General features: G+C 50.0%; 1 protein-coding gene across 1 annotated transcript in view; it reads left to right on the top strand.

Moving 5' to 3' along the window:
• Window positions 1-407: 407 nt before the first annotated feature.
• The window catches only part of Tbc1d2 (TBC1 domain family member 2), a 40,306-nt gene continuing 27,637 nt past the window's right edge, over window positions 408-13,076 (top strand). Inside the window, exons 1-3 of the mRNA XM_042696201.1 lie at window positions 408-846; window positions 4,859-5,000; window positions 9,183-9,333. Of these exons, the coding sequence (XP_042552135.1) occupies window positions 484-846; window positions 4,859-5,000; window positions 9,183-9,333 (656 nt within the window). The 5' untranslated portion in view covers window positions 408-483. The remainder of the gene's footprint in view (window positions 847-4,858; window positions 5,001-9,182; window positions 9,334-13,076) is intronic.

Genomic DNA, 13,076 nt, shown 5'->3' with positions numbered 1-13,076 from the left:
CCAGGAGGCACCTAGAGGGAAGAGGCGGGCGGTCCACGAGGCTATAGAAGGCGCCATCCCTGCTATTAGGCGAGCCATCAGAACAATAAAGCCAGGAACCGTCGTCTCTTCACAAATCATTCCCCACACTAGCCTGCTCCAGACCTACTACGCCTTCAATCCGCATCCCCCTCGCACCGGGGAGCTGCCCTCACTAAAGATGGCCGGGAGGGTGGAGTTTAAGACAGGAAGTAGGCGTTTCCTGGAGAAATCGATGGAGGTCGTGAGGGGCGTGGCCTGCGGGTGGCAGGGGCGGGGTCTAGCTCCCAACCTGGTTTACCGCTTTTGCGGCTCATGCGTGTCAGCCAATCGGAGCCCTCTGTCCTCCGCTGGGGACGGGCATGTGTGGCCCCGCCCCCTCTCAGGTGTCCACCTCTTCGGAGCTGCGGGCTGAGTCTCCGGGGTTTGGGCTAAGTGTCCCTCCGTGGGCTTCGGCTGGCAGCGATGGCGAGCACTCGAGAGGACACCCCGGAATCTACCCCTTCTCTGCCAGACTCCAGAGATCCCCCCGCGTTGGCCAGGATCCCCGACTTGGAGCCTGAGGGCTGCGCCCAGTCCCTGGAAACGGCCCCCAAGAAACTCTGCGGATATTTAAGTAAGTTTGGCGGTAAAGGGCCCCTCCGGGGCTGGAAATGCCGCTGGTTCTTCTACGACGAGGGGAAATGCCACCTGTATTACTCGCGGACGGCGCAGGACGCTAACCCCCTGGACAGCATCGACCTCTCCAGTGCGGTCTTCGACTGCAAGGTCGCCGCCGAGGAGGGGACTTTTGAGATCAAGACCCCCAGCCGGGTGATCACCCTCAAGGTAAGTGGAACGGTGTCCTCCCCCTAGGTGACCGCTGGAGTGATCACCTCCGAGTGCCCTGAGCTCGAGCTTTACAAAGGCTTTCCCACCCATTTCCTCCGTGTGTGCCCCTGGGCATGGACCAGGCTCTCATTCCATGGCTTAAGAAACTGAGTGATTGAGAGACGAAGTGAACGGCCTGCCAAGTGGTGTGGTCTGCGCTTAGAATCCTGGAGGCTTGGGGTGGGGGTGGGAGGGCGAGTTCCGTTTAGTTTGGTTTGGTTTGGTTTGTGTGTGCTGGTATTGAGCCTGGGTGCTGTCCCTTGGCTTTTTCTGCTCAAATCTGGTGCTCTACCACTTGAGCCACACTTCAGGTATTTTGCTGGTTAATTGGAGAGAAGAATCTCTCAGATTTGGCTGCCCAGCTGGCTTCAAATCACCATCCTTAGGTCTAATCTTCTGAGCAGCCAGGATTACAGGTGTGAGACACCGGAGCCTAGCTATCCTTGAGTCTTTGTACCTCTTGTTGTTATGTAAACTGTTCTGGGGTGTGCCTAACTACAGTGGCTGTAACTTTCTCACTTGGGATTATGGTCAAGATACCATGGTCACTGTCCTCAAGGCCAGGATTCCCTTCTTGATGTTTTGAAGCTCACGTTGGCAGAGATTAGGAGGGAAAACAGATAGGTTTCGCTGGTCAGCCTATATTGTTCAGCTGAGCATGTCTAAACTAGTGGATACTTGGTAAATGCTTGCTGGATGAACACACTTGCATAGACAGGATAATGGAAACCAGGCAGAATGTGTGTGTGAAGAGGAAGTGTACCACCACTTCACTGGGAAGACAGATATGGGTGGCAGAGACAAGTCCAAGAAGGTTGCCTCCCTCCCCATCCCCATCCCCATCTCCCCATTTTCTAACCTCCAGATGCTTTGGCATCTGGATGCCTACATGTTTGGTTCTCCTTGAGTCTTGGCTGGTGACCACATTGGAGGACTCAATTAAAATAATGACAAGAAGGCTGGGAAGGTGGCCCATTGTAGAGTGCTTGCCTTGCATGCATGATATCCTGGATTCGATTCCTCAGCACCACATAAGCAGAATAGGCTGGAAGTGGCGTTATGGCTCAAGTGGTAGAGCGCTAGCCTTGAGCTGAAGAGCTGAGGGCCCAGAGTTCAGCCCCCACAATCAACAAAATAATGACAATAACAACAACAACAATAATAATAATGGCAAGAAAGGCATTTTAGAGGGCTTATCTTCCTGGATCTCCTTCTATAAGTGAAGTGCTAGATACAGGTTGTTGAACATGTGGTTTTTACTATTCCATGAATCCTTGAATGTGCCTGGCTCTGAGCTAGGCCCTGGGATATAGAGTGCTTAGACCTGTCCCTGCCCGCAAGCCACCCTCAACACTCCTTAAGGTGTGATGAGTCAGGCTGACTTGGGGTGGGGAACACAGTGAGATGCCTTACCAGGAAAAGGAGGTGACCAGAGAGGGAGGGGCTATCCAGCAAGGCATCCCTGTGACCTAGAACTGTGCTGTGACCAGAAGACAAAAGGGAGGAGGGTGCTGCAGGCTGAGACATCAGAAACCATCATGTCCTTTGTATAATATTAAAAAAAGGAAGAAAGAGAGAGTGGGGGGAGGAGAAAGAAGAAAGGAAAGAAGGAGGGAGGGAAACAATGATGCACTCATAACTGCCAAGCAAATTATTGGAGCCTAGGATACATGTACAGGGCCTAGAAGATCAGCTGGAAACGAGGCATGGTGATGTACACCTGTAATCTAGGGCACTAAGGGTGATGTGTTTGAGACCAACTTGGGCTACAGAGCAAGTTCAAGGCCAGCTTGAGATTCTGCTTCAAAAAAAAAAAGACTAAAAAGTGTTTTGGGTTTTTTTTAATGGTAGAGTATTTTGAAGAGGTGTAGGGGTGGACTAAGAAGCTTGGACTTTGTCCTGTAGGTTATGGAAGTCGTTTAAGAACCCTGAGCGAGGAAGAATAATGAGACTGGAATGCTCACAGAGCTCATTCTGGCTGCTAGGTAAAGACGGATTAGGGAAAGGTGAATCCGGAGTCAGGGGCCCATGCAGAGGGAATGGTGGTTGAACTAGAGCTGGGGAAAGGCAGAGGGCAGTGGTAGAGGAAGAAGATATGGAGAGATGGCAAGGGATGGCCCAAGTGACTAGCTGGCTGCCTGGTTGGATTGGCTCAGGGTCTAGAACTGATTCTGACACAGAGTAGGTGCTCAGTATATATGTGTCTTGTGACTTGTTTAATAAAGGGGTTGTTAGGGCTTGGGCAGGGTTTGTCAGCATTAAGGTCAAGGAAGGGGCTGTGGTCTCTGAGGGACCCTGGATGGAAAGAGAAGATTGGTGGTCATCATTCCATCTCATAACCACCTGTATGACAGGCTTGGGTCTTTCACCCCTCCTCTGTGGTTCTCTAAGGTAGAGTTTGTCTTGCTCGCCCACAGGGCTTGCTACTGCTGTCATAGGACCTTAATTATGGGCAGTTTGGTGGGGCTCACTGTCTGCCCACTCCCATCCTCTGTGCCCATATGATCTCATGCCTTCTCTTGTAAGCCACACATCTCCTGACTACAGATGACAATCAAGTTCTAGTCTAGAAATGGAAGACCAGGTTCTGGGACCAGCACTACTCAAATATGCCTCAGCCATCCGGAGATATATAGAAATGGCTGGTCACTCTCACTTGCCTCCCTCCCCAAGGGCCAGGAAGTTACTGGATGTGAAAGTGGACCTTTGGACCATCTAGTGCTAAGAAATCAGCGCCAGCACTTACTGCTAATTTGTTTGCCGTGCTGAAGCCCCTAGACTGCTACCTCTTTGTCATGGTGTGTGTGTGGCTCCCCAGGGTTTCATTGCAACCTGCAGCTCCCATCACATCATAGAAAATGGGTCCAGGGCCCACCCTCATCAGAGTTCCAAAGCCCTTTTCCTTGTGTCGCAGCAGAGACAATCTCCCCTGCTCCTCTGTCCAGCAAACACAGTTGGAGCATCTGCTATGTGTCAGATGCTGTGTTGGACATTTCATCCTTATATCTATGTTATTTATTTATTTTTGTTGTTCTTGGTCATAGGGCTTGAATTCAGAGCCTAGGCGCTGTCCCTGAGCTTTACCACTCAAGGCTAGCACTCTACCATTTCGAGCCACAGCTCCACTTCCAGTTTTCAGGTACTTAATTGGAGATGAGTCTCATGAGCACCAGTGGCTCACATCTGTAATCCTAGCTACTCAGGAGGCTGAGATCTGAGGATGGCAGTTCAAAGTGAACCCAGGCAGAAAAGTCCCCCATGAAACTCTTTTTTTGGGGGGAGGGGGGAGGTCCGTTCGTGGGGTCTGAACTCGGCCTGGGCACTGTCCCTCAGCTCTTCAGCTCAAGGCTAGCACTCTACCACTTGAGCCACAGCGCCACTTCTGGCTTTTTTTTTTCTGCTTATGTGGTGCTGAGGAATCGAACCCAGGGCCTCATGCATGCAAGGCAAGCGCTCTACCACTGAGCCACCTTCCTAGCCCCAGCCCCCCTCCCAAACTCTTATCTCCAACAAATCTCCAGAAAACCAGAAGTGGCACTGTGGCTCAAAGTGGTAGAGCACTAGCATTGAGCAAAAGAACTCAGGGACAGCACCTAGGTCCTGAGTTCAAGCCCCCACCACCACCACCAACAACAAAAAGTCTCATGGACTTTCCTGCCCAAGCTGGCTTTGAACCTCGATCCTGAATAGCTAGGCTTACAGGTATAAGCCACCAAAACCCAGATCTTTATATCTATTCTATAAAGCAGCTGTTTATGAGGAAACAAGCCCAAAGAGGTTAAGGAACCTTTGAATGGGAGCTCAGAGCCAAGATGTGTGTATTTCAGAGGTGGGTACCCAACCACACTGACAATATTTGGGGGAGGGGAGGGAAGAGCAAAGGCCTGAGCCGCCTGTGACCTTCTCCCACAAGCATACCCGTGCCACCCAGTAGGCACAGGGCCTTGCCATCTAAACCTATGCTTCTCAGGCTCCTACCAAACAAGTGATGCTGTACTGGCTGCAGCAGCTACAGATGAAGCGCTGGGAATTCCACAATAGCCCTCGGGCCCCTCCTGCCGCCCTGGACCCCACCCTGGCCGGGAATGGGCCTGCCCTGCATCTGGATCTAGGTATGTACTAGGTATGGATGGATGTCCTCCTGCCACACACCCAGGGCTCTGGGAGTCAATAAGGGTAAGAGCAAGGTCTGGAGGCCTGGGTTCACATCCTAACCTCATGTGATTTTTAGGCACACTGCATTACTTGTCCTGCTTGTTTCCTTCCCCATAAATTGAGTTTAAGAAATGGTTCAAACTTGAGGGTGAGGACAAGAGGGGGAAAATGCAGGAGGACAAAGGAAGGGGTGACATTGGCCAAGAAGAATTGTCCTTATAACCTGAATTAGGAGATTGTAACTTCTTTGAATAACTGCTATTAAAACAACAATACCAGAGATCTCAGTGCTGTGCTGGTGGCTCACACCTGTAATCCTAGCTACTCAGGAGGCTGAGATCTAAGGATCACAGTTTAAAGCCAGTTCAGGCAGGAAAGTTCATGAGACTTTCCAATGAACCACTTAAAAAGACAGAAATGTGATTGTGGGTGAAAGTGGTAGAGTGCTAACCTTTAGCAAAAAAGAAAGAGCTCAGAGCTAGCACACAGGACTGGCAGAACTGGCAACAAATCAATTAATAATTCCTGCTTCTTAGAACGGTTGTGAAGCTTAAGTGAGTCTATACACCTCACATGGTCAGAACAATGTCTCTGTGTTGTCAGAGCCTACAAGACATCAGCTGCTGTCATGACAATATGATGGGATGTCTCAAGAAGTAAAACCTACATAGAGTTGAGGAGAAAGCTAAGAAAAGATGCCGTGCTGTGGAGGCTTCCTCTGCAAATGCTTTCGTGCTGTGAGCTGGCACCTGTCTATTGTTTCCAGAGGACAGAGTTGTTTGTCCCACCTGCTTCAGCACTGAAGTCTTTCATTCATTTGTTTGTTTGTTCACGTAACTTATTTATTTGTGGTGCTAGCCAAATATTCTACCAGTGAGCTACATCCCTAGCCCTTGGCTTTTGTAGCTCAGGCTGGCCTAGAACTCTTGTTCATCTTCCCCCTGACTCTAAAGTGCTGAGATTACAGGTGTATACCACCATGCGTGGCCACAAGTGAACTTGTTTGATCCCGAGTTCTAGACTGTTACAACATAGATGAGTCTGGAGATCATACCCTCCCACCACTGTGCCCCAGCCAGGAATATGACTGGGAAATTTCGTTTATGGGAAGGGCACTCTGCCCCGCCAACTTCCCCTGCAACGGTGTGGACTTTCAGGTTCTAGGACCAAGTCACAGAGTGTCTGAAACGCTGCACGTCAAGTTGCCATGCTGTTAAATAGGCAAAGGCAGAACTTGGTGTAGCTGCCTCCTGGGCCTCTGTCCCTGGATGCTTCACATGTCTATCACAGGTGGATCTGCCCATGAGAGTCTCTCCCTTGGTAGATGACCCCATGTACCATGTTTCCTTGACCTCAAGCAGTGACAAGTCACCAACCCCCTGACCCTGATAGACACCAATTGCCAAAAGCCAACCTCATGGAGAAAGCCTAGACACCAGAGAAAGCCTCCTTGCCGAACTGAAATGTGGAGAACCAGCTTGTCCGTGGCCTGGGACCCCCACAGGCCTCTTCTGTGGTAGAGCTGGTCTGCGTGCTTAATTCTGTGGCTTTGCTTCAACACACACACACACACACACACACACACACACACACACACACACACACACACACACACACACACATACACACACACGGCGGGGCCTGTTGAGGGATCCCCACAGGCCTCTTCTGTGGTAGAGCTGGTCCGTGTGCTTAATTCTGTGGCTTTGCTTCAACACACACACACACACACACACACACACACACACACACACACACACACGGCAGGGCCTGTTGAGGGATCCCCACAGGCCTCTTCTGTGGTAGAGGTGGTCCGTGTGCTTAATTCTGTGGCTTTGCTTCAACACACACACACACACACACACGGCGGGGCCTGTTGAGCCAGCCCCACTGGGGGCTGGGGGTGGAGGCACAGGCCCCATGATTGCAGTGACCAGGGTGGTGGCAGACTCAGGAGGCTTCCCTTCCTGAGACCTGTCCCACAGGAAACCAAGCCAAATCTCCCAGACTCAGGGCCAAAGCCAAACAGGCTTGCTGGAGAATTGAGCAAGTCTACGAGCTACTACGGATCCACTGCCTGGAGCAGGCTGCTCCACCGCTGCAGCCCTGCCCTTCCTGAGGAAGCAGGGCCCACCCCAGGCTAGGGGAGGCCTTCTGATCTGCTTGTGACTCTGAGTCAGGGATGCTGTCCTGTAGAAAGCCTTCGGTCACTGCCTTTGAGCAATCTGCAGGACACACTCCCTTCAGCTTTTCATCATTTACAACTATTTCATATGTCTCCTAAACCATAGTCTTCCACAGTGCCAAAAAAGCTCAAAGGGGGGGAAAAATCCAGATCTATATGATAATATAGATAGGCAATCAACGGCTCAGTGGGAGAATCATAAACCCATGACCTAAATGTATGTTGTGTGGTCACCTCCCTGAGGGCTTTTTCCTGGCTAGAGGGGTTCCTGGGCCTCAAGCTGTGGATCCTGTTTCTGTAAAGCACTAATGCCAGTGGTGGGCAGCCCTCCCTCTGTACTAGCTGGCTCTTCCCAGCTGCCTCTACCAGTGAGGGACCCCAGTGAGTCCCACCTTTAGTGGAAAAGCAGAAATGCATTTGAAGCCATAACTTTCACCTGCTAGCTTTGATTCTGACCATGGACCTCCTGCCTTTTCCTCATCAAGAAAAGCAACCAGGGGCTGGGAAAGTGGCTCAGTGGTAGAGTGCTTGCCTTGCATGCATGAGGCCCTGGGTTCAATTCCTTAGCACCACATAAGCAGAAAAAGCCAGAAGTGGCGCTGTGGCTCAAGTGGTAGAGTGCTCGCCTGAGCTGAAGAGCTCAGGGGCAGTGCCCAGGCCCAGAGTTCAAACCCAGGACTGGCAAAAAAAAAAAAGAAAGAAAGAAAGAAAAGAAAAGCAACCAGTGGATTGCAGTTCAAAGCCAGGCTGGCCAGGAAAGACCATGAGATTATATATACATATATATATGTATATGTATAATGTTGTACAGAGGCGTTACAGTTACATGAGTAGGGTAATGAGTACATTTTGTAGCGAGCACTCCCTTGTTTTCCCCCTACCATCACTTCCCTCTCCACCAACTCCTCCCACCCACCCCCACCATGAGATTCTTATCTCCAATGAATCACAAAAAAAAAAAAAAAAAAGCCGGAAGTGGAGCTGTACTTGAGCAAAAAAGACGAGGACAGCACCTAGGCCCTGAGTTCAAGCCCCAGGACACACACACCCGCGCGTGCACACACACACACACACACACACACACACGAATGGCTTTTGGTGTTGCCAAGTACTGAGCAGCCAGACTACCTGGCACAGCCTTTTGGCAACTAGCCAGTGTATTGTCCCATTTGTTTCAATGATTGCCAAGCTTTCCTCAAGTGGAATTGCTTTCTCTGGCCCTACCATTGTGTTTAGTGTTGTTGGCAGATATAATGCACAAGTGAATTCCTCTCCCTAAGTTTTTCAGCCTCTCACCAAGAGGGCTCCAAATGAAAGGTATCAGCAGCCAAGTAAGTTTCTTGATGAATCAAGAAACTTAATCATTTAAGCAGTCCTGGTTCTTTCCTGCTGTTTATAACTCTCCATCCATCATAGCTTCTCAACGTACTACCTCCTTACTCTTCTATTTGATGAAAGCATCACAATATGCCTAACCTGGTTCCAAGTTTTTAGAGCTTTACATAAGTCCTGACTTAAGGCTATTGCAAACAAGGCCAGGGTGGACCCTTGGCATATAAAGTTTCTATGCATCTCAGACTTCTTCAGGATGGATTCTCGATGTAGGATTCGATATCTGCAGGTCTGAGGTTGGAGGCGTGGCTCTGCAGTAGAGCACTAGTCAATGAGTAAATGTGTCAGGTACCAAGTTCAAGTCCCAGTCCCAGACCAAAAAAAGAAGACATCTGCAAGTGTGCATTTTTTCAAGGGGTTTCCAGAAGGGCTACAGCAGCAAAACAATCTGTTTCTAGGCTGCAGAGATGCTGGAAAAGCTCCCGCTGCTGCAGTTAACCTGCAAGGCAGGCTGGCTGTTTGGGCAGCTGCCCAAACCCTCCTTGCTATGGGCATGGGCTGAGCCCAGCACAGGTCAGCTCATGTACAGTGCTCATAGGTTGATCTGTCCTTGGCTCCCCAGGACAAGGCGAGGAGGCAGCGCTGGAGGAGTTCCTGTGTCCTGTGAAAACGCCCACTGGGCTGGTGGGGGTGGCGGCCGCCCTGCAGCCGGCCCCTGCCATGCCTTCTGCCCTCCACAACATCTCTCTCAAGCACCTGGGAACAGAAATACAGTAAGTGTCAGTGGGGTATGGGGCAGCCAGGCCTCCAGCAGCCCCTTCCTTAACTGAGGCTTGAAGTCCAGGCCTCATACTCACTACAAGCACTATACCACTTAAGCTATGACTTCAGTCTTTTTTGCTGTAGGTATCTTTTGGATAGGGCCTTCCATTTTTGCCTTGGATGACCTCAGATTGCACTCCTCCTAACTGCTTTCTGGTAATTGGGCCGCAGGTATGAGCCACCATGTTATGGTTGAGAAGTGGGTCTCATGAATTTTTTGTCTGGGCTGGCCTTGAACTCAAGATTCTCATGCCTCAGCCTCCTAAGTGCTGAGACTACAGGAATATACAGTTGCACCGGACATTTTAAATATTTAATGCCATTAATGGAAAATAGAGCACATAAAGCCACCCTCTTCCTACATGGTAAGACCATCTCAAAAAAATTACTCATAATCTTCCCCCGTACCCCCACCAATTACTCATGATCTCATCACACAAATATGTTTGGAAGTTGGTATATCTCTTTCCTCTGTTTTCTACATTTAGATATGTATAATCAAAAGCATAGTGAATGGAATAGATTATGATGGTTTCACAAAGTTCAAACATCAAATGATTCCCTTTTAATATAGATAATTTACTTTGTCATGTTTTTTGTATATAATGTATACGTCTTTTGCCATTGTCAGGCTTTGTTTTAAACAATGGTATAAAAGGTAGCAGTTTGGAGACAGCCTGGGTTTGGATCCTGGCTCCATCAGTCATGGACTATGCCACCCTTGGAAAGTTGTTTGCTTTCTCTACTTCCCTTCCTTTGTGTGATAATAACTTCACTTTGCAAGGTTACAGTGGGTTGGGTTGGAGGTGGCTCAGGTCGAGCTAGCATCCTGGGTTCAAACCACAGTCCCACAACAGGGGTGGCTGGACAAGGTTAAAGTGGGGGACTGAATTCACGCAGACTGGGTCAGAACTGCACCACACCATCCCAAGCATGTGAGAAGAGCTGGCCATGGCTGCCATTGTCGCCGCAGGTGAGAAATGAGCTGTCAGGAATTCAATCTGTGCCCAGCACTGATTGCATTTGGCTTCTTACTTTCTCTGTAGACCTCAGATGACCCCAGCCCTCTCCTAGGGCAGACTAGATTGCCTGATGAACTTGGACGAGGCTCCTGGCTGCTGCAGTTCAGGCCCAGGCATCTCTGGTGGCGTCTGTGACTAGGATGGGCAGTGCCCTGCCCTGGAGCAAAGCAGGCATTAGAGAAAAGTCAATTTGGAGGTCACAGTTGGCATTTAGAGGGAGGGACCTGGAACCTAGGGGAGAGAAGGGTGGGGAGAGGGAGATATCTAGGCTGGAAAGAGGCGCCAAGACACCAGACAGTTAAGCCCTCCAGAGGATAAGAAGCATCTGCAAGACCCATCCCTGAGGGATGGGGGGGAGTGGGGGAGGGGAGGAGGAGGGAAAGCAGGGGGATACTGGGAATGTGCTGCCAGGAAAGGCCTGATGAGTCCAGCCTTCGGGCACCCAGGGGTGGCCCACCTTGATGTGGCCAGACACATGCTGGTAGAGGCCCCAGTGGAAGTAAAAGAGAGGACACGCAGAGAGGGAGAACGGAAGGAAGTTTCAGTGCATTCCCCCAGTCACTTCTCTCCAGTCCCTCGTGATGGCCGCAGAAAGTATGAGGCAACACTGTAAGAAATGGGCCCTGTGTTGCCTCGGGCTGGGCAGGATGCTGAAGCTCAGCTGCCTTTGTGTAGTGAATCCCCGAACCCTAGCAGGCCTGGGAGCTTGCTGTATGAGCACAGGTCACCCTAGGGCCGGGCACCCCGCAGCACTGTCAGCTTCTTGTTCCCTCACTGTGTCATGACATCATTATGTGCAACATAGTTAAGCACTCGGACGTGGAGTTCGCATCCAGCCCTGCCCTCATCAACTCTATTTATCCTCTTGTATCTCACCTCTCCTCTCTGTCCAGTGGGCATGTAACAGTACTTAGATACGTGGGTTGTTGTGAGGCTGCAGTGAGCAGATTGTACCCATGTTTAGCCCTGAATGTGGCCCATGCACAGCCCAACCAGTGTTGGTTGTGGATGTGTTCATCACACCCATTGCAGTTGAGGAAACTGAGGTAAACTGGCTTGCTGAAGCTTCTCCCTGCAGACATCTTTGTCTGTCACTGTGCTGCTCTCCTCTTTCACTCTACATGGCAAATGACCTATAAAGCTGGGCACTGGTGGCTCACGTCTGTAATCCTAGCTACTCAGGAGTCTGAGATCTGGAGATCACAGTTCAAAGCCAACCCAGCAGGAAAGTCCATGAGATTTATCTCCAATTAACTCCCAGAAAACTGGAAGTGGCACTTTACTACTCACAGTAGTAGAATACTAGTCTTGAGCAAAAAAGCTCAGGGACAGCACCCAGGCGTGGAGTTCAAGTCCCACACCTGACACACACAAAAAAGTCAGAAATCAAGGTGTAGCTCAAGTGGTAGAGTGCCAGCCATGAGCAAGAAAGCCAAACAAAAGTATGAGGCCCTGAGTTCTAGGAACCAACAAAAAAAGAAAAGGAAGAAATTGGTCTATGAATTACTCCAAACAAAGCAGAAAAATTCGTGTGAGAGAGACACATTCTTCAAGAACAGTTAGCTGCCGAGTGGTGTTCACCTGGTCATGTCAGAAAGCATGGAGCTCCTGGTGCCAGGGTGAATATGCTAGGACTTAAAAGACTCTGCTGCCCAAACTTGGGGTTCCTGTACCCTCGCATACCCCAGGGATGACTGGTCACAAGCCCTGGGCTATGTTAGAAGCCGTGGTTCCTGGCAAGGGAAAGTGTGAGCAGCCATTGCCGATGCCCCGCCCAGCCTGTGGCTGCAGGGATGTTCCCCGGAGCCCCGCAACATCTGAAACTTGTGGTTTGTGAAATCACATGACAGGACCCAGCCCACAGTGATGTACTCATCCAGGCCACGGTTACTCTTCAGTAACGAAGTGGGGGAAAGGAAGAACTAGGGAGGGGAAATACTAGCCCAAGGAGTCTGGGACCCATTATAATCAGACCTGGGTCAGGCATTAGGAGTATTGGATTTTCATTTCTTCTCTGCTTTTAATTTATTTTATTTAGTTTTATTATTTTATTTCATTTTTATTTTTGTCAGAGCTTGAACTCAGGACTTGGGCACTGTCCCTGAGCAAGCTGTTTTACTCAAGGTAAGCGCTCTAACGCTTTGAGCCACTGTTCCACTTCTGGTTTTTAGGTGGTTAATTGGAGATAAGAGTCACACCGAGGGCTGGGAAGGTGGCTCAGTGGTAGAGCGCTTGCCTTGCATGCCTGAGACCCTGGGTTCGATTCCTCAGCACCACATAAGCAAAAAGAAAAAAAAAAAAAAAAGCCAGAAGTGGCGCTGTGGCTCAAGTGGTAGAGCGCTAGCCTTGAGCTGAAGAGCTGAGGGACAGCGCCCAGGCCCAGAGTTCAGGCCTCACAACCGGACCCCCCCCCAAAAAAAGAGAGTCACACCGACTTTCCTGTTGGGCTGGCTTTGAATTGTGATCCTCAGATCTCAGGCTCGTGAGTAGCTAAGATGACAGATGTGAGCCACCAACTCCTAGTCCTCTGCTCTTAATTTAATTAATTTTTCCTTCAATCCCTCCACAATCTCATTCTTTTTTTATACTGGATTCAAAAAAGGGGCATTACTAACCAACCATATAGACATAAAGTGGACTATAGGGCCAGGGTGTGGTGATACATGCCTGTA

Source organism: Dipodomys spectabilis, unplaced genomic scaffold, assembly GCF_019054845.1.
Source record: "Dipodomys spectabilis isolate Male_0828 unplaced genomic scaffold, ASM1905484v1 ptg000006l, whole genome shotgun sequence".
NCBI lineage: Eukaryota > Metazoa > Chordata > Mammalia > Rodentia > Heteromyidae > Dipodomys > Dipodomys spectabilis.
The sequence above is the reverse complement of the archived record's forward strand: the minus strand, read 5'-3'. Positions and strand labels throughout refer to the sequence as shown.